The sequence below is a fragment of the Hypomesus transpacificus genome, chromosome 19 (assembly GCF_021917145.1).
Source record: "Hypomesus transpacificus isolate Combined female chromosome 19, fHypTra1, whole genome shotgun sequence".
Taxonomy (NCBI): Eukaryota; Metazoa; Chordata; class Actinopteri; order Osmeriformes; family Osmeridae; genus Hypomesus; species Hypomesus transpacificus.
The window spans coordinates 7597873-7617258 of record NC_061078.1 but is presented as its reverse complement, the minus strand read 5'-3'; the positions used below and the strand labels follow the sequence as shown (position 1 = coordinate 7617258).

Here is a 19386-nt window from a genome sequence, read left to right as displayed (position 1 = left end):
ACTGGTAATGCACAAATGAACCGGGTCTCTATCAACACCTACATCCTCAGCATCACCAAGCTGGTTAGAAAACACAACCCTTCAGAACACACACATTGGTCAGACCCCACAGAGCTGGGCCAGGTCAGATGGAGCTTTGGGTCTTTCATGGGTTGGTTCTAGTTCTGTTGGTGTCACTGTGGATGGATATTCTGGCCTGGCCCAAGGTTTAGATGACCACTGGTGTTAACAGGACCTGAATGAGCTGACAAAACCAGGCCACTGGACCATAAACACATATGGGAGCTAATAGTCTTCTGACCGAGTCTGCATGGTGGGGAACTACAATAACTGAACAGCAGATCTTTACCTCTCAATAACAATGACAACTTTTGGTGAATAAAACCAAACCATGTTTTTTTTTTTTTTTCTCATCTTTTAAGATTTGGAAGATAAAAATACAAAAAGACTAGATCCTTTGGATCACATGGACTATATAACTCCCTCTCCCCCCCCCCTCAAAACTGGAAAACACTTTACATTCATAGTCAATACACTCAATACAACACTGCTGACTAGATCTGATCTGTTAGTCTGGTTCTAGTGAGTCTCTACAGAGAGAGGAGAGGCTGGAGGCCAGAAGGGGCAGCCTAGGGGCTGGCATGACGAGCTTCCAGAATTTGATTGTCTCTGGACATCTTTACATTGTAGAGGAAGATATAAGACTTTGTTTAGACTGGGGAGGAAGGGTAGTATGGCACCATTGATGAGCATCCATCAGCAGGGCTGGGGAAGCCTCTCTGGGATCATGGTCCATGAGAGCCGACTGGAGGAGATGAGGGTCTGGGGTCCACTAGAACTAATACATCCTGGTCTACATCTCTCCAAAAGCCAGGACAGAGACACATTCAGTCATAAACCTCTGCCTCGACATTAACATACTTCAACTGCACTTAGAAGAAAAAGGCTTTAAAAAGTACACAAGTAAAAATCAATTCATAAAAGTGAAACATTCTACATGGCAGATGTGGGTCGAGAATAACAGTGAGACATTCCATCCCCTTCCAGGGCCCTCGCACCTCAGGTGACACTGTCCACCTGGAACTGAGGAGAATGTTGGCAGCTCAGAATTCTGGTGTTGCCAGCCGTCACCTGGTTACTGAGAACTCTGGGATGTCCCCCTCTACCCACTGAGACAGATGTCATCTGTACTGATCTGGTATAGCTGGATACAAACTTACAGAGTATAGGAACATTGTATAGAACAGTAACTGGAGGTTCACACGAAAGCCCAAGAGTACTCCAGCTTCCTAAATGACCGGTTACACAAAGCAGATATCTACAGCACAAAACAGCAGAAATAAACCGTTTTCTTTTTTTATGCGTTTGTGTAAAACCTCCAAGCCAAACTGACACCATTCCGGATGTGCTGTTAAATCCACTAAATACAAGCCCCTACCACTCAATTACCTTTGAATACTATGCACCATAAACAGAAGGTCAGGATCAATTCTTCATGATCTGACAAGAAAATGGGACCTTAGTCTCTTAACATCTCCATGTAGTTACGGAGAGGAGGAACCAGTTCAGATTGTGTAGATATTTTAGCAGGATCAAGGCTGTTCAAGGAAACAACTGTTTAAGAGGCTCTAGAACAGAAGACACAGAGGAATGCATTATGAGGTCCTAACACTACAGGGTAAAAGGTGGCAAAATCCTCAAAAATAGGAGCCCAACCAGATAAACAGCTACACAAAAACAGGCCATACGTGTGCCAACGGAGTGTCCAGTATGTAGAGCACCAGAGAACTGGGCCTGGAGCCAGAGGGGGGGAGGGGTCTGGAGCCGGAGGGAAGGGGTCTGGAGCCGGAGGGAAGGGGTCTGGAGCCGGAGGGAAGGGGTCTAGAGCCGGAGGGAAGGGGTCCAGAGCCGGAGGGAAGGGGTCCGGAGCCGGAGGGAAGGGGTCCGGAGCCGGAGGGAAGGGGTCCGGAGCCGGAGGGAAGGGGTCTGGAGCCGGAGGGAAGGGGTCTGGAGCCGGAGGGAAGGGGTCTGGAGCCGGAGGGAAGGGGTCTGGAGCCGGAGGGAAGGGGTCTGGAGCCGGAGGGAAGGGGTCTGGAGCCGGAGGGAAGGGGTCTGGAGCCGGAGGGAAGGGGTCTACAGCCGGAGGGAAGGGGTCTAGAGCCGGAGGGGAGGGGTCTGGAGCCAGAGGGGAGGGGTCTGGAGCCAGAGGGGAGGGGTCTGGAGCCAGAGGGTCTCGGGCCAGTGTGCGAGATAATCCTCTTCTTCTGGTGAGACGGTCAGCCCATACAGACAGCACCTGCTGCAGTGGGTGGAGGGGGCTGTGTAGGACCCGGCAGCCAACCAATGGGACAGGAGGAGTCCTTCACAGTCTCCCTAAAAGTTTGTGATTTGGGTCTATACAATTAAAAATTCTTGCTTTGAAAAAATGTCCTTTTCTTTCCTCTTAAGTTGCTTTAAATGCAAGTATGCAGGACAAAGAAATGCAGGAACATCATAGGTTTAGAGAAAAGGCTAAAATATCAAGAGCAATGGCAATGTCTGTAGCAGGTGTTCCAAAGGGGCTCTGTACAGCGTCTGTGAGGGAGGGGTCAGTCAGTTCTGGCGTCCGGGGGCAGCAGTCCTGCTTTACACCTCAGTCTGGGGGCAACAGGTCGTGCAGACGAAATCGCTCTCTGACGTGTGGCCGCACATCTTCGTTCTGGTAGGGGAGCAAACAGCCAAGTGGTCAGGTACAACTATAGAATAAGGATTGATTCAGTATTGATTGGTACATTATGGATCCATATTTTGTGAGATCCTACCAGCTCCACCAGCTTCTCCAAAAAGGGTACCAGCTTCAGCAGCTCACTGTCGCCTTTGTCCATGAACCAGCTCTCAATGGGGATGCCATTTGATAGCTAAACACACACAAACACACAATTAGACAGCTAGACAAACAGTCAGTTGGAGAACTAAACACTCGGGAAAAATACAGTGCTACTACTGGAACAGAGAGCACGTGTGTGTGTGTGTTAGTGTTTGACCTCTCAACCCAGGGTAGATGCATAGTTCATGAGAGAGGTCACCTGATATGCGAAGGCTTGAGGTGAGTTGTCTATGATGATGGTCTTGGACAAGTCTCGGCCCAGGATGTTGAGGTCTTTGATGTAGTTGCCCTGCACGCAGACACAGTGCTCTCGGAACAAGCGGTGTCTTCAGTTACAGCCACGACAACGGAGACAGAAGTAGAGGAAAAAAAGAAATCAATGACCTGGTTCAGGGACATTTATCAATAATGTAGCTAAACCACAACTCTGACACCTGAATATCACTTGGACATAACATGTGATTCAACACCTGCTCCAGCCACACACACACACACCTAACCAACTGCTTCTTGGGGTCCAGGATGTTGAGCAGTTTGTCTGCGTACACCTTCTTAGAGGCTGTGAAGAGGATGATCTGTAAGACAAACACACACAGGGATGAATGTCTCGCCACACCACCACCAGCTCCTCTTGTCAAATGAAGGAACTTGAAATCAGGATCCGACCTCGTAGATCTGCGACATGCGCTCCAGGAACTCTCTGAAGAAAGGCCGCAGCCGCACGAACACCTGCAAACAAACAGGAGACAGCGAAACAAAGTTAAACGGTTCATTAAAATAAAGCCAATTACAAAACGTTCATACTCAGGCTGTGTTCTACCAAAAACAGCTTATAGGAAGACAGTGGGAAACTAAACTCAGGGCAGCACTGCCCCCTGCTGGCCAGGTTGCTCACTAGTAAGGACGTTGGTAGAACACCAAGCCTGTACCTGGTAGATGACATCCTGGAAAAGGACAGGGAAGGTAAGAGCTGCGTCGTCCAGCTCATTCAGACTACAGTGGACTAGCGTCTCATCCTGAAAGGAGAGACAGAGATATGGGAAGGCAGGTAACAGACTGATATTGGCCAGGTTCTGAGAGGGTGGAGGTGAAGGTACTGACCAGGTCCAGAACCAGGGAGAACTCAGGCGTGCTCCGGGTCTTCAGAGGCAGCGCTGGCTTTCGGGTGAGCTGCTCCTCAGTCAGGGGAGGGACATGCTTGATGAAGAAGTAGCTGCACCGCAAGCAGAAACACAGAGGACACATCATACACCAGCCAGGAAGACAGACTAGCAGCAAGCAGCACATAGTCAACCAAGTACAGCCATCACCAATAACAAAAAAGAAACTTATTTTGGGAATTATAGTTTTTAGTACTTACGGGTCAAAGACCTCCCAGTCCTCTTCATAGGTGCCCTCTGCTGGGACAGTGGGCTGAACCTCCACATAAGTCGCCTCTGGGGGCATACCAGGGGCTGGGCAGGGCAGGGAGGGGTGGAGGAATGAAAGTTAAGAGGTAGAAGAGAGTAAAGAATGAGGGAGAGAACAATAAGAATAGTTAGAACAGGTAATGCAAACTGAAGAAGTCTGTCATTAGCCACGGATCAATTAACAATAATTAAAAATTCCTTAAAACTCACATCAATAGTAGGGAGGCATGATTCACCATAACTGCCATTCCCTGCTCACCTGTGAGGGGGGGCAGGTCAGCATCAGGCTCAATCTGCGCCTGTTCCGGGGCGGCCTCTGGAGGGTGGGGGGGCCGTAGGACCGGGGGGACAGGGGGGTACTGGGGTGTGGAGGTACAGACCTCCAGCGTGCAGGTGGGCGTCTCCTCCACCTGTTCCATGTCCAGCTGCTTCACAATCTCTTCTGCCTCCACCGCTTGCCCCGGCGAATCAGAGCCTGATTGGGGAAAACCAATCAGGATTAGCCATGCACAGACCACCCACCCCCCAGGCGGTATGGTGGATTGATGGGGTAGGAGACAGGATACAGTGAAAGGTAGAGTGGGGAAGGGTAGGATGCATATGTAGCGTAGGAGGACCGGGGGAGGACCGGTGGGTGGGATGTATGGTAGAATACAGTGTTTCCCACAGATTAGAAAACTATATGTGGCGGGGGGGGGGGGGGGGGGGGGGGGGGGGGGGGGTTCGAAATAATTCACAAAATCAACAACAACAAACAAATAATTTCTGCATATGCAGGTAGCGACGCTGCATACAGGGTGCTAAATAACTATTTAACTGGTCGGCTCCATGACGCCGGGTAAGTAGCTAGCTCTTGAAACTTCTCACCAAAAGAACGAAGGGGAACCTTCGATTAAGACATGTCCGTCGGTACCTAGCGAAAAGTAGCCTCAACTTTCCTAGACCTTTAGCTACGGCACTAATGCTGAAGGCTCGCTGATGTAGCTGTCGGTCTCACTAGAACGGCGTATGCATTGTTGCTAACGTGTGCTGACGTAGTGACTGTGTGTGTATGTGAGAAAGACGCGTGCGTGAAAGAGACGGAGGGAGAGCAGGGAAAGGAAATGCAGCTGAACGAATACGCTGCGTGTTTTTACCTAAATAGCGAAAAAAAAATGTTTTACGAAACGCAATGTGTGGCGGCCGGTGTTGATTCTGTGGCGCACCGCCACAAATTAGTCTATGTGTGGGAAACACTGGAATAGAAGTACAGAGGAGATGTATGATAGGACAGAAGGTAGTGTAGGTTAGATTGAACAGTTGAGCTAGTCTCACCATTCTTATTGGCGGGTGAGAAGAAGTTGAAGACAGGGGAGAAGATGGTTCCCAGCAGGGTGGTTCTGGGGGGGCTGACAACTTCCACCTCCTCCAGCCTGCCGTTGACCTTCTCAGCCTTACTTCTGTCATGGTTGGTGGCCTCTGTGGTAGCAGGGGTTAAAGGTCAGCAGCAGCACATACTCCGTAAGAAGCGTTGTTGGGGAATAGCACATCCCAAAACACCCTGGGGTCCTGGCCTAAAATCCACGTTGGGACACCTGCCTATTAATGGGAGGAGCTTGAACATGAATGGTCTAAGAAGTCAGCATAAGAAAATAAACGTAGTCTCACCTCCATTGACAGAGCCCCTCCTGCCCCCCCGGGCCATGGTCCTCCTGGGGGGATCACCACCCTGAGGTGTGGAGGTGATCAAGTTGTTGTCCACATCACAGTGGAGCCGTGTTCTCTTAGCAGAGTTCTCCTGCGCCACCTGAGAGAGAGAGCCGAGAGAGAGAGAGAGAGCGAGAGACAGACGGATCGAGAGAGAAGGGAAACTCTGAGCCTGGCTAAAATTAGCCCCCAGTCAGAGTCCTTGCCAGGCAGCTGCATTCCGCCACACATTTCTGGGTAACATGACACTGTCTCCTGACAAACAGTAGATTTACATGGTAAACGTTGAGCTAAATCGGGAGTGGTCAGCCAACGTAGACTTACGTAACACCAGCCTTGCATGTCACACCATGTGCAGTACACAGGTTAACTGCTACAACGGGCCGGTCAAAGCTCAACTTTGGCCTTGTTCCAATAGTATAACTGCAGCCTTCCTTCATTCACTGAGGCAATGTCTGATCTCACATGAGATAGTTTAAAGCATGTGCTCTTCCTCTGTACAGGTGTTGCTATCCCAGATTAGATGGTGAAGGCTTGGGGGAAGGACAGAGGGTGCTGGTGGTGAAGGGGCTCACCTTGACAGCATTTCCTCTGATAAACTTCTTGATGGTGGACAGAAGTCCCCTCCCCCCACTAGGGGGCGTGTCCTCCTCCACTTCAGAGTGCCTCCTCTTGGTCCTGGAGGGGCGTGCCGCATGGGCGGGGTTAGGCTGCTGAGAAGCCTTGCGCATTCTCAGCCTCATCGTCTTAGCAGTCACATGCAAGACTGGGAGGAGGGGGGGGGGGGGGGGGGGGGGGAGAAAGAGAGGGCGAGCAAGAGAGTAAAGATTTGTTAACTTTGTCATAAAGCTAGCAGAGTACTATGGTTTTAGACCAGTTACCAGTGGACATGGCGCTCTACTACTATACTCTAGGTCAACTCAATGGAATGGGGTACAAACTAAATGGAGTAGAAAACTTGAACGCAATCGACGCACACACACAGAAAAAGTACTGGTCTTGCACAAACAGAGAAAAAGCACTGGTCCAGCAAAGAGCGTGCAGCAGCAAAACATCTGGTTGTGTTCAGGATCCCATTTCCTTCACTATATGGTTCACCAATGCAGCCCCCCCCCCCCCCCCCTCCCCACAACACTAACCCAGCCTCAACTGTGCCACGGCCCTGCTCCAACACTTTTCAACATGCTCTTTTCCTTTTCTCAGTGCCCTACTAGGAACCTGTGCCTTCCCACACCATCCACCCTCTGGGGGTGTCTCTGCTCAAACTGAAACCTGACTAGCTGGATGAAAGTCTGTGCAGACAAGCTCATTAACAAACCCCAGCCAGGGAGAACTGTTCTTGTTGGCCCCATCCTACCAACCAGTGCAGTTACATAAGAACAACTGGCTGAAAATGTGTTCAGGCATGTCCTGGACCTGTCAGATTCCGTGCCAGAAAAACACACTTACACGTTACAGAAAGACTGTGCGTGTGTGTGCTACTCTAGCCGTCCAGCTCCACCACCTATTGCATCGTTCTACACTACATCTGGTTTGTATCAGAACAGGGATGAAACACAAGAGACCATTTAAAAAATATCCTGTATTAAATGTGCCCACAGGCCAGAGTAAGCAGGATGTACTGAGCAGATATATGCCCTCCTGTTGAGGCACTGACAGCATCTACCTCTGCCAGGCAGGCACCAGTGCTGTGGAGGGACACCCAGCTGGGTCTCAAGAGTCCACAATGTGGAACAAACAACCAACACGTCGTGGATTAGAAACATTCCTGTAATTAGAAAGGCTGGAATGTCACCTAACTATCCTGTCAGCGGTGCTGTGTAGCCAACTCTTGAGCTTTGTTGAGAAAGTGAGTGTCACATATCTAGCCAATTCAACCAGCTCCCCTTGTCAGGTATGCTGGCTGCAGGAGCTGACACCGACCATGGCATTGCAGAAAACAACAATGCGACGTGCACTGCTAATAAAACATTATTAGTAGGCTAACAACATGCTAAAGTGTTTGATAAAACCAAAATTCGATCGCTAAGTCCAATTAGTCAGCCACTGAAGTAGCCGCTTTCAACATACTGAAGAATGCATGCACATCGCATAAACTGAGCGGGAAAAGAAAGGAGACCTTTCTTGCCTGCGCCCAGGTAGCAAATGGGCCAAACAATATAATTAGCTGACATTAGAAACTCTCTTGTAGCAAGCAGCCTAGCTGTTATATTATATTCAGTCTTTTTTAAGATTGCCCACTCATTAAACTTGCGATTGACATGGTTAGTTAGCTAGCTATGCAGCGGATCCGTACCTTCCAGCATTTAGCCATGACCGTCTGTCTGCTGCTTGCCGTTCAGCAAGGCTAGGCTACCAAGCTAGTCGATTAACTGCATTAGATAAAGCTAGTCGGTAATACCGTGGTTAAAAAATGTCTTATGAAATAAATCAACTATGAACAGCCAAAGCAATCCTAAAACGATACTTTGAACACGTTAGCTAGAGAATGACATAGCCATGAACTACCAAACTAATTAACTTGGTTAATAGCTTGGGTCCGGGAATGTCCATTGCATTGCTGGAATGCTGCTGTGTAACTCGCACTAGCGGAACGTTCCCTGGGTTGTTATGATGGTAACAACCAGTCGTTAGCAACCCAACTACGTAAAATGACAGTTCCCTACAGCAGTAAAAGTACGAGAGGATGTGATCATTTAGTAGTTACAGATTATACATTTTATTAGCGACCAACATCGAGTCGTTAGAAACCAAATGTTTCAGGGATTAGCCTGATCCAAGGAGGCCATGAATTTTTGCGAACGCGTTAGGTTAGCTAGCTAGCCAACAATAGCTAAACAGAGCGTGAAGCTTAGCAGACGTGCCTGAATATCAAAGGAAAATATTTATTTGTACGTCATACACACCCCCTCATGTTAAAATCCTCACTTACTTTACAGTGCTCCGCAGTGCCTCTAAAGCGAAGGGACAGGTCGAGCAAACTGCTGCGGGTAGCCACGATGGGGGCAGCAGTCAGTTTTTTTCTGTGATCCGACTTCTATTCGTTCAGGGACCGTCTAAAAACTGATACTGCGATATGTAGCTAGTCGCCATTTCCCGCCTCCTTATCCACACACTGAAAACCAGATACCCGTATGCACACATGAACACACACCCCCTCCGACACTCGATGCACAAACATCACACACAACCTCTCGTAAGATAATAGGTAGCTTTAAAATGAACGTTCAATACTTGCCAACTTCGTGGCAGTCACAATAAGTGTAGCTACGATATACTTTCCAAGGCTGAAGATGAAAACAATACTTACCCGACAAAATAAGGGTCCAAAACCGAACCAAATCGGTGTACCCATAGACTTACTGTGGTGTCTGCACGGAGTCATCAACTCTACAATGAATCCCACTGGTACGCCTCATCTAGATCAGTTACGTTTCAAACAACTAATACACATTCAAAAGAGCACAAAACGGTTTTAATAAATTATAAATCAAAAAGCATTTGAGGGATACATATAAGCAATTGATTGATTACTGTTACCAATGATGGATGACCATTATTAAGCATGATGATCTATGTTTACCATTAATTACCATGAAACAAGAAAACCGAATCAAGACCACTTGTCCTACAGATCACAGTGACTGAACTACCAGCTGTATTTCTCTCTCCTGTAATTCCCATTTGAAGGAAACGGATCTCCCTGGCTGGCCTTGCCCATATGCGTCTCTGATTTGTACAATTTCCCTTTAATAAAAAGAAGAAAACAAAGACACAATACATTCAATATGCCGCCCTTCAATATGAAATCTTTCTTTTAGAGCTACAAAAACAAATGATTTAATGCTCATGTTTCTAAAATGCCACAGATAAGTTTGTACCTTATGTCCTACAGTATAAATGGAGACAGCTCCAACATGTAGACACCTGCTACCAACACTCCTTCATAAAAGCTTAAGTTCCAGAGTCATTTACCCAGAAGTGTACCTAGGTAAGTTTGTATGAGTATTGCTTGAAGCTTCATTAAGTGGAGTGAGGGGGGGGGGGGGGGGGGGCGGGGGTGAGGTTCATAAAGATTGCTAGTAGTGGTGGTCATGCATGCAACATCAGCCCTCAGACCAACACTTTGGAATATGAGGGCAGTCAGAGATGTTTCCTAACGGCATGACAGATCCTTGGCATGGGGGGCCGGTGTCAAAACAAGCCAAGACACACCGGAGGAAACACCGAGGACTTTTAATTTAATTGACACATTTAGGATTAAACTAGTTTCAGCTCTCCATCAAGAAACAGCTGTTCAGAATCAGAGAGAACCTCTAGTCAGTTAAGGGAAAGTCAAGTCAAGGTGGAACACCAACAGGAGAAAAGCCCACAGGTGTTATCAGGCTGCGCAGAGGAGAGGGGGCCAGACTTCTGGCCAGGTCAGAAACAGTCCCCCTATCTACACATAAGAGACTTCGGACAGCTTCAGTCCAAAGGAAATTTAGCCAAGTAGGAAATGAAAACCTTCATAATCAGACATAAACAGAAACTCATTATACAGTCCCACATTGCATACCTGTCATCTAGTTTGGGGCTTCCCTAAGTGACAAATAACTTACAAAGCAAACAAAAACAAACATAAAACCGCCATGATCATCTGCAGATGCAGCACAGGCAAGAGCCTGGTCTTCATGTCTCTGTCTGCAGTGCTGCAGGGTGGGAGGTTCCTACAGTTAACATCAGTTTCTCCAGAGCTGCCACATCCTGGAGGTCTTTAGGAAACTGTCATGAGATTTACATCCTAGTAAGAAGACTGTGGAAGGCGAGTTTAGGTGGTCAGAAGCCCCACCCCCAGCACAGGGGTGCACCAGCTCCTACACAGGAAGTCCGGGGTCTTGCACACAGTTAAGTGTAGGGTCTAGAGGATGTCAATGGCCTGGTGTCTCTTCCCGTAGTCGACTGCACGGTCTCCCTGCATGTCCCGGTCTTCATCGTCTGGGAGTAGAACAACGGGGTAGAAAGAGGAGAAAGGGGGGAAAAAGACAACATACTATTATGTTGACTTTCCTCAGTGCTTACAGGTCATAGGTCACCAGGGCTTTGCCATTATGGCTGCACACCAGCCATGATCCTTCTGGGTCCTGATCTTATGATGTTTCTCTATTAAAGACACCTCGACTTCAGGAAGAACAGCAGCTGTATGGACTGAGATGGACTGGTTAGTCACTAGTAAGAAGCTGGTCAGATCATGCCTCATAGTACAGCCTCAGCTGGTCCAGATGGATGGCAGGGTGATGGCATGGCGCACTTGAGGCTGTTTAGCCAGTTATGTGACACGAACACAGCGTCTACTCTACCACAGCTGGAGAGAGATAGTGATTGGACACTGACAGCTGGGTGGGGCCCAGCCACAGGAAGCATAGGCAAGCAGGGAGACAGCCGGATGGAACATGCATACACTCACAGAACCCTGAGACTCTGGGTTAGGGCTGGGGACAGGGTCGAATTGGATTAGGGCAAGTAAGGGTAGGTATCCGGTCGAGAGTGGGTTTGGAGGGGGCGGGGGGTTCAGGGTGCTGTGAGCAAGGGTGAAGGTGGCAGCCTAGAACTGATGCAGGGAGAGGCAGCAGGAGTGGAGGGGGGACTTGGTGAGATCAGTTGGCTGGAGACCCCCCGGGCTCACCTTGGACGTCTTCCTCCCCTCCATCACCATCCTCTTCCTCATTGTAGGCCAGCTCGGCCTGCTTGTCAGCCTCGTACTCACCCACGTTCCCGTCGTCCCCGTTGTAGTCCGCCAGCTTAGAGCCGTGCTGGGGATCTACCGGGGACTCGTTCTCATCAAAGAAGCGGCCTGCAGAGGCAGAGAAGGGGCCCCATCAGGACGGAGGGATGCAGAGAGAAGGGCCCCGTCAGGACGGAGGGATGCAGAGAGAAGGGCCCCGTCAGGACGGAGGGATGCAGAGAGAAGGGCCCCGTCAGGACGGAGGGATGCAGAGAGAAAGGGAGGGATGGAGAGAGAGAGAGGACAGAATGGAGGAGGAAGGGCAAATAATAAAAGGGGAAGAAGAGTAGAGGAGTGAAGTGAGCAGAGAGTAAGAAAAAAAGAAAGAAACAGGGCTTAAACAGATGGAGTCTGTCAGGAAGGGAGGTAGGACACAGAGAGAGAAAGAGCAAGGGGGGGGGGGGGGGCAGATACTTCCCATAAGTTGGGAGGAGAAGAAACTGGATAGAACACCAGACCCGGACAAGCTGGGGTTTTTATGACAAACAAAAGAGAAATGGTGGAGAGAGAGTAAAAAAGTAGCGGAGAAGGGTGTGCGGAGGAGAAAAATGCGGGAGGAGGAGGAGGAAGGCTGGATGAGAGGAGGAGAAGTGCAGCAGTGTAGGGGCAGCAGAGCTGAAGCCAGGCAGCAGCAGCACCATGAGACCCAGACCTCTCCTCAGCTCCAGTCAGCTCCAGTCCGCTCCTCATCTCCAGTGTGCTCAGTTAGCCCCCTACCCACCCACCTCCAGGGATACTGATACTCACTCTGGCGGTGCCGAGACGCCTCTGCGGGCAACTGGTCCCTGGCACGCCTAGGCTCTATGGGGTTGGGCACCTGGGCAGGGTTGGGGGGCAGGCCCACACCCCTGGCCTGGACATTCCCCCCCTTAACATGGTCAGGAGCTGAGAAGAGGAGGAGGAGAGGGGAGAGATTGGAGGAGGAGAGTGAGCTATTACAGAGTCTTCTACTTGAATGAGCCCTTTCACATGGCTGCTCCAAACACGCATGTTTCGCAGTCTTGAGGGAGTAAAAAAAAGAATGACGAATCACCTTGCAAACTGAACGTCTGCCAAAAAGAGCAGAGAGGAGAGCCAGGGAGCGATACTGCTTTCTCTCTGCTCCCTCCATTTTCTAGACAAACATTCCTCCTCACAGCAGGATGCTTTATGGCAACAGGAGAAAAGCTGACAATTGGCCAAAAGTAGTGAAGGGCGGGGCCTTTGCTGTACAGAGCCAATGGGAGCTCAGAACAGCCTGACATACAGAGATTCAACTATTCCAAAGACTGTCAGGTTCTCAAGATGGAACTGGACCAGGGGTTTTATGAATCTTCTGCCTTGTCTGGGAAATATTCCAGTCTCCTCTATAAAGCAGAGTATATCGATACAGTAGAGTACAATAGAGCCGTGTGTGTTTGTACCTTGACGTTGTTTGAGTATGTACATGAGCGTGTGTGTGTGTGTTTACCCTGGAGCTGTCGGTTCTGCTCTCCTAGCTCGTCTGCCTGGATGGCTGCAGCCTTGTTGTCTTCATCAAACAGCACCGGTCTGTCTGCCACTGCAGGGGGAGGCTGCTGCTGCAGAGGGTGGCCAGCAGGGGGTACCACCACCACCCTGTCCCTCTCTGCCTGCAGATCAGGGAGCTCCAGAACCACAGGCCTCACTGCCCCATCATCTAGCCCTGCCCGTACCCTATCCCCAGTCTCCACCTCAGGATCTGGGTCCAGGACGTGGTTCTGGGTGATGGCTGGCCGCTTTAAGGCTGGAAGAAGGGAGGAGGAGGTTGAAAGAGCGAGGCAGAGAAAGAAAGAGAAAGCAAGAGATGAAAGGGGAGATACATTAGTCATGAATTGACTTTCTTGCACTAGCCTTGTAGCTGAGACCTAGAGACCAGCTGACTCACCGAAATGCACCTCGTCTATCTTCCCCACCTCGCTGTCCTCGATGCCAGGCATGCCAGCATCACTGCCAGGCTTGCCCAGGTCCTCTGGTGGGGGCAGCAGGACAAGCACACACAGACAGGAGACATGGGTCAAACTTGAACACAAACTCACATACATGATATATGTAGATAATATCTAGACATCATAATACTTTGATGATTTAGTGCCCCTCACACCATTTGGTGTGATGCATTACAGGTGATGTTCCTGCAGTACCTTTCAGATCTGGGCTGTCATGTTGGAGGGTTACCACCGTGTGGCGCTCCCCTGCAGCCTCCACCTTTGCCCCTGCATCAGCAGTCCCTGCTGTCTTCCTGCTGCTCAGAGCACTCTGAAGGAGGAGACAGGAGACAGGAGAGAGAGACAGAGATTGAGAAATGAAGCAGTGGGGAAAGAGAGAGAGAGATGAAAGCATAAAGGGAGAGCGTGGGTAATAGGGATGAATGGGACAGGGAGGGGGAGGGGAAAGGACATCCAGAGGAAAATGATGAAAGGCTGAAACATTTACTGCTGTGCCAGCAAAAACACACTCATACTATAACTGGACACCAAGCTGCCCCCTCAGGACATAATGGACTGCTGTTATTGGCTGACACCACCAGGGGGCGGGGAGAGCCACAACAGTTTCCTGCAGGCTTCTCCTTTATAAACAAGGCTAACGAGCTCTAGAGGCATCCCACCACCACAATCATCATCATCACTCACCTGTCTCAGCTTGGATGCTTCCTCCTCCAGGCTTTTCTTCATCTCTTCATATTCGTTCTTCTGTTGGGCCATTTGTCTCCCACACTGCAAACTGTTACACACACACACGTCATGCCCAGCCTGGTCAAGCTTACCACAGAGTAGAAATATCTCTGGGGGAGGAATGTGAATTGGATCTGCTGTACCTTTCATACTCCAGCCTCCTCTCCAGGGTGGTGCTGTTCTTCCTCACCTCCCTCAACTGCTCCTCCTGCTTCATAAACTCCTGCTTCAGCTCCTTCAGCTGCTCTGTGGGCCACAACAAACACACACACATGCGGTTGGCTGTGGGTGTCCACTGTGTGAGCTGGTGTGCTGCCAGCGCTCCCTGTTGGCTAGGCAGTGATATCAACTCACCTTTGAGCCTCTGGATCTCTGTCATCTGAGATGTGACATCACTCTGCAACTTTATCTGAGGAGAGAGGGAAGAGGACGGGAGAGGAGGAGAGAGGGAAGAGGAGGAGAGAAGGAAGAGGACGGGAGAGGAGAGATGGGAGAGGAGGAGAGAGGGAAGAGGATAGGAGAGGAGAGAAGGAAGAGGATGGGAGAGGAGGAGAGAAGGAAGAGGATGGGAGAGGAGGAGAGAAGGAAGAGGATGGGAGAGGAGGAGAGAAGGAAGAGGATGGGAGAGGAGGAGAGAGGGAAGAGGATAGGAGAGGAGAGAAGGAAGAGGAGGAGAGAAGGAAGAGGATGGGAGAGGAGGAGAGAGGGAAGAGGATGGGAGAGGAGGAGAGAAGGAAGAGGACGGGAGAGGAGGAGAGAGGGAAGAGGATGGGAGAGGAGGAGAGAGGGAAGAGGATAGGAGAGAGGGAAGAGGATGGGAGAGGAGAGAGGGAAGAACTTTAGTCAAGTGAAGCGTTACACACTTTCAACCTAAAAGCTACAACTCTGGTCACGTTGGTGTGAATGTCTCAAACTATGTTACAGGTGATGAACAGTCAACAAGATGGTAAATTGGGTGGACATGACAGTTCATCAGGGAGCAGCTGAGCCAGGAGCATCTGCCGGCTAACCCCACTGAGGTGATGAGGGAAGGAGTGTGTGTGAGTGTGTGTGTTGGTCCTGAGGGACCAGTGGTCCTCAGCTGTGTACGATCTAAGCTGGGCCTCTATAATGAGATCTGTGGGAAGCTCAGGCTGCACTAGGCTGCACCCCCATACTGTCCTCAAAGAGGCTGAGAGAGAGAGAGAGAGAGAGAGACTATGGTTGTTAATGAAGCAGAAAGCTCACAGGAGAGCTGTGACAGTAATTACAGCTTCAGTGTCATCTACTGTGAAGATAACAGCTTCATTATGTCACATTCCCTGAACTGAGGCAGAGCAGTGCCCTCTAAGAACAGCACAGTGTTTCCCACACAGACTAATTTGTGGCGGTGCGCCACAGAATCAACACCGGCTGCCACATATTGCGTTTCATAATTTTGAAATCACTATTAAGGTTAAAACACGCAGCGTATTCGTTCAGCTGCATTTATTTTCCCTGCTCTCCCTCCTTCTCTCTGTCACTCACACGTCTTTTTCTCACATACACAGTCACAAAGTCAGCACATGTTAGCAACGATGCATACCTATGTCATTCTAGAAAGACCGACAGCTATAGCAGCGAGCCTTCAGCATTAGTGCCTTAGCTAAAGGTCTAGGAAAGTTGAGGTTACTTTTCGCTAGGTACCTACGAACATATCTTAATCGAAGGTTCCCCTTCGTTCTTTTGCTGAGAAGTCTCAGGAGCTAGCTACTTACCTGGCGTCATGGAGCCGACCAGTTAAATAGTTATTTAGCAGTAGCGTTGCTGCATATGAATAAATGATTTGTTTGTTGTTGTTAATTTTGTGAAGGTGTGAATCATTTTGGATTAATATTTAATATAATAAAGTTCTGTGTAACAAATTATTAACGAAGGAATTATTACTACCCCCCCCCCCCCCTAGCCGGGTCCTAACCAGACCCTTGTACATTTCATTTGTACAGAGGGTCTGGGATCGCTCCATTGACAAGCGTTAACTTCCTTGAAGGCGGGTACACTATTGAAGTTTAAAACTACTGGATCTGCCATAACCAATCGCTAGCGTTTGCCTTAGCCAACTCCTTCACCACAGAGCTAGCTGCCGTAGCTGGAAAATCAAACTTTTCCCGAACCCCGTGGGGAGGAGGGCCACAACATCATGACCACCAACAAAACTCAGCAAGGATTGTTCTTGCTCCCCGCTCCCCCCCCCCCCCCCCCCACGTCTGACATGAAACAACCCCAACCCCCCCCACCCCCACCCCGCCACAAATTGCTTTCGAATCTGTGGGAAACACTGCAGCACACAAACAGTGAGGAAGGAGGAAGGAAGAAGAGAGAAGACTAGAAGAGGGGGGCCAAGTTAAGGAAAGGACAGACCCACAGAAAGGACAAGAGAGACAGCAGTGGCTAACAGTAGAAACAACGGAGTTGAGGGATTGAAAGGAACGCAGCAGAACAGAGCAAGGGGGAGTCCATGCCTACAGACACACCCTGTCTTGTCCCTGTGCTTGCAGCTGTTGACACAGGAGAGTGAAATGCTCTCGCGGGACACCTGAGCACTGGTTGACCTGAATGCTGGCACACCTGAGCCGGATCCTGCAACAGGTTTCTCCAGGAAGTAACCTGACTACATTCCCAGAAAGGCTTGGGAGTGTAGACCTACACCTACCAGGCCACATTGTAGACTCTGAGGCACACCTCAACTCAATCTGTACACACCTCTGTTCTTAGAGGGTACTGGTCTGCCCTGGTCTACACAGACCAGTGTCGTTGTCCCCAGACACATGTTCTTAGTGTGCCAGTGTATTCCGGGGCGCCATATAGGGGGAAAGGTTATGAAGATTCTAAGGGCCCCTAACTGACATGGGCCCCAAAAATTGAAAAACGAATATAAATGATAAACTTGTTAGTTTTTTTTCCCATGGGGCCCAAAATCCTGGCGGCGCCCCTGAGTGTATTGTACAGGATTACTTTAATACTACTACTCTCTTACCTTTTCATCTGTAAACTTCTTGACGAGGACCTCGCGAGCCTGCAGCTTGCCCTCAAGCATGCTGTTGTCGCCATCCTTCTTATCAATCTGTTTCCGATGCGTGTCCACCTGCACCATCAGCTCTGAGTTGCGCTTCTCCAGTCTGCTGCGCGCCGCGTCCGTGCGTTTCACCTGCGTCTGTACTTCCAATAGCTCGTCCAGCAGCCGTCCGTTCTTGTTGGAAACGGTCCAGTAGTTGAAAGACAGTATACCGATAATCACCATTAACGCAATGAGGACGAGGGACGGGAGACGGCCTCCCCGTCGGTTTGCGCCAAAACCAACCATCTCTGAATCTCTCGCTAATTGAACTAGCAAAGATGCTCTGCTACAGCACTGGTAACGTTAGAGAATTCCAGATGTGAATGTCTGACATGCCGTATTGCTGCGGCAAAAATTTAAGACGATAAATGCCACCAAAATTGGCTGCTACCAGTTCAGCATTTTTTCTGTTCTCAAACGACAGAAGCACCACGAAACAAAAAAACGTCCTCTTCCTTCCGTACAGTTGTCTCGCTCTTGTTTGCATTCATCCAATGCGCTGCTTGTCAGTGCAACCGCAGCGACGTGGCCTAGCTGCGAACACAACAAACGTAGGCAAGCATTGGCGTTAGCTTCAAGCAACTTTAGCAATAAACACAACGCATTGAATGCTATTATTATTTTGGACAATTACAAGCTCTGGTATACGCATATATATCTAGCTAGCTCGTAGGTAGTTAATGATTGGCTGAGCAAATTATATGCGTTGGTTGGCCGCTGCTGCTCAGCAACCAGACCTGACAAAACAAACTGGCTAGCTGGTAAATAGTAGATAGGCTAACCTGTACATAACTAGCTTCGGCAAACACAAAGCATTCATAATAAATACATCTTGCATAAAAACATGTTTTGAGAACCTCACAATGGATTATGGTATCTAAAAGGCTGTCCAATACAGCAGTTATTACCATCCGACCTCAGCCAAGACTTGAAATCGATGTTGGCTAGCGCTATTTTAGATCGCTAGTTCTGTCTGTACAGTACGTATGATATCCAAGGTCTCTTCATTGTCCGGAGGACGGGCAACAGTGTATTACCAGATAAACAACTCAACTGACAAAACTGACAAAAAATGTTAGGTCTGCAACGTTTTGCCCCGCTAACATTGTTGGTTAACGTTACTTAGCTAGCCTAGACTAGTGCGTCCTCGGTTTCGTTGGAGACAATCCTCCTGTGTTGTCTCTTTTTCACGGCAAATGTGGGAAAGCAGCGGAGCGCGGGCGTCGTGGTGATAACAAATACAACATGACATATTTATCTTATGGGATTACAGCGACATAACTAATATAATTAGTAAAGTTCTGAATGTTAAAGTCTACCAACTGGCTCTTCTAAAGACAAAACCATACAGCCGTCAGTGCACAAGATAGTTGAATTGACAGTGGGATTATCCAATCGTGCTAAAGCTCTAATGCAAGGCACATACACATATGGGAATCCTATTGGTTGTTTCAGATAACGAGTTTATGGGGACATTTATTTTGCAATCCGGACACAGACGGCGTGGATGGAGGGCGGAGTTAAAAATCGGTTGCGCTGTCAAAGGGTCTAGTTCACGCCGATAAGCGACCCGTAGATAACAAAACAGATTATATTCCACTACGGACTAATAAGGATCAGAGCGGTCCAGACGACATTATTTATTCTGTCAATCTTCATTGACACATTGAAGCCGCCCTCCACAGAAACCACACTGACAACAAAGTCACCTCAACAATACTTTAACGCACTGGACCTATACGTGTCATTCTGCATTTACATGAACTCAATCATAATTGTATTTAGGCCATATATATAAAATCAATGTTATAAATCCGAGTGTAAATGATATAGTGTACGTCTCTATTCTCAAAGAACGACATCCGTACATATACCACATCACTGCTATATTGTGTTTATCCATATCCACAACC

At 49.0% G+C, this 19386-nt stretch overlaps 2 protein-coding genes across 5 annotated transcripts; both read right to left on the bottom strand.

Annotated features, from left to right (window-relative positions):
* Positions 1-817: 817 nt before the first annotated feature.
* On the bottom strand, positions 818-9127 carry ctdspl2b (CTD (carboxy-terminal domain, RNA polymerase II, polypeptide A) small phosphatase like 2b). The gene is made up of 13 exons (XM_047041516.1): positions 8894-9127; positions 6537-6727; positions 5923-6061; positions 5590-5733; positions 4535-4750; positions 4227-4320; positions 3968-4079; positions 3796-3882; positions 3533-3595; positions 3362-3441; positions 3066-3192; positions 2802-2897; positions 818-2698 (listed from the first exon to the last, which is right to left on the bottom strand). The coding sequence occupies exons 2-13, from the start codon at positions 6702-6704 to the stop codon at positions 2633-2635; spliced, it is 1392 nt and encodes a 463-aa protein (XP_046897472.1). The 5' UTR covers positions 6705-6727; positions 8894-9127; the 3' UTR covers positions 818-2632.
* A 283-nt stretch (positions 9128-9410) lies between these two features.
* Positions 9411-18856, bottom strand: golm2 (golgi membrane protein 2). Of its 4 annotated transcripts, XM_047041512.1 has the most exons (11): positions 18382-18856; positions 17393-18007; positions 14752-14806; positions 14541-14643; positions 14356-14446; positions 13867-13981; positions 13611-13694; positions 13176-13469; positions 12473-12610; positions 11627-11794; positions 9411-10938 (listed from the first exon to the last, which is right to left on the bottom strand). In XM_047041512.1, exons 2-11 carry the CDS (start codon positions 17717-17719, stop codon positions 10862-10864), a joined length of 1452 nt encoding a protein of 483 aa, XP_046897468.1. In that variant the 5' UTR covers positions 17720-18007; positions 18382-18856; the 3' UTR covers positions 9411-10861. The 4 variants fall into 4 exon arrangements, with proteins under 4 accessions (XP_046897468.1, XP_046897467.1, XP_046897469.1 ...); XM_047041511.1 differs by lacking the exon at positions 18382-18856 and having other exon boundaries at positions 17393-18304; XM_047041513.1 differs by lacking the exon at positions 18382-18856 and having other exon boundaries at positions 11708-11794; positions 17393-18302.
* Between the last annotated feature and the right edge of the window lie 530 nt (positions 18857-19386).

Coding starts and splice junctions, on each gene's coding strand:
- ctdspl2b (XM_047041516.1), bottom strand. CDS start 6,704: ATGAGGCTGAGAATGCGCAAGGCTTCTCAGCAGCCTAACCCCGCCCAT. Junction 4,080..4,226: donor GACTGGGAGGTCTTTGACCC/GTAAGTACTAAA, acceptor CTTGCGGTGCAG/CTACTTCTTCATCAAGCATG. Junction 3,193..3,361: donor CCCAAGAAGCAGTTGGTTAG/GTGTGTGTGTGT, acceptor CTGTAACTGAAG/ACACCGCTTGTTCCGAGAGC.
- golm2 (XM_047041512.1), bottom strand. CDS start 17,719: ATGGTTGGTTTTGGCGCAAACCGACGGGGAGGCCGTCTCCCGTCCCTC. Junction 13,982..14,355: donor AAGCATCCAAGCTGAGACAG/GTGAGTGATGAT, acceptor CTCCTCCTTCAG/AGTGCTCTGAGCAGCAGGAA. Junction 13,695..13,866: donor TGACAGCCCAGATCTGAAAG/GTACTGCAGGAA, acceptor TGCCCCCACCAG/AGGACCTGGGCAAGCCTGGC.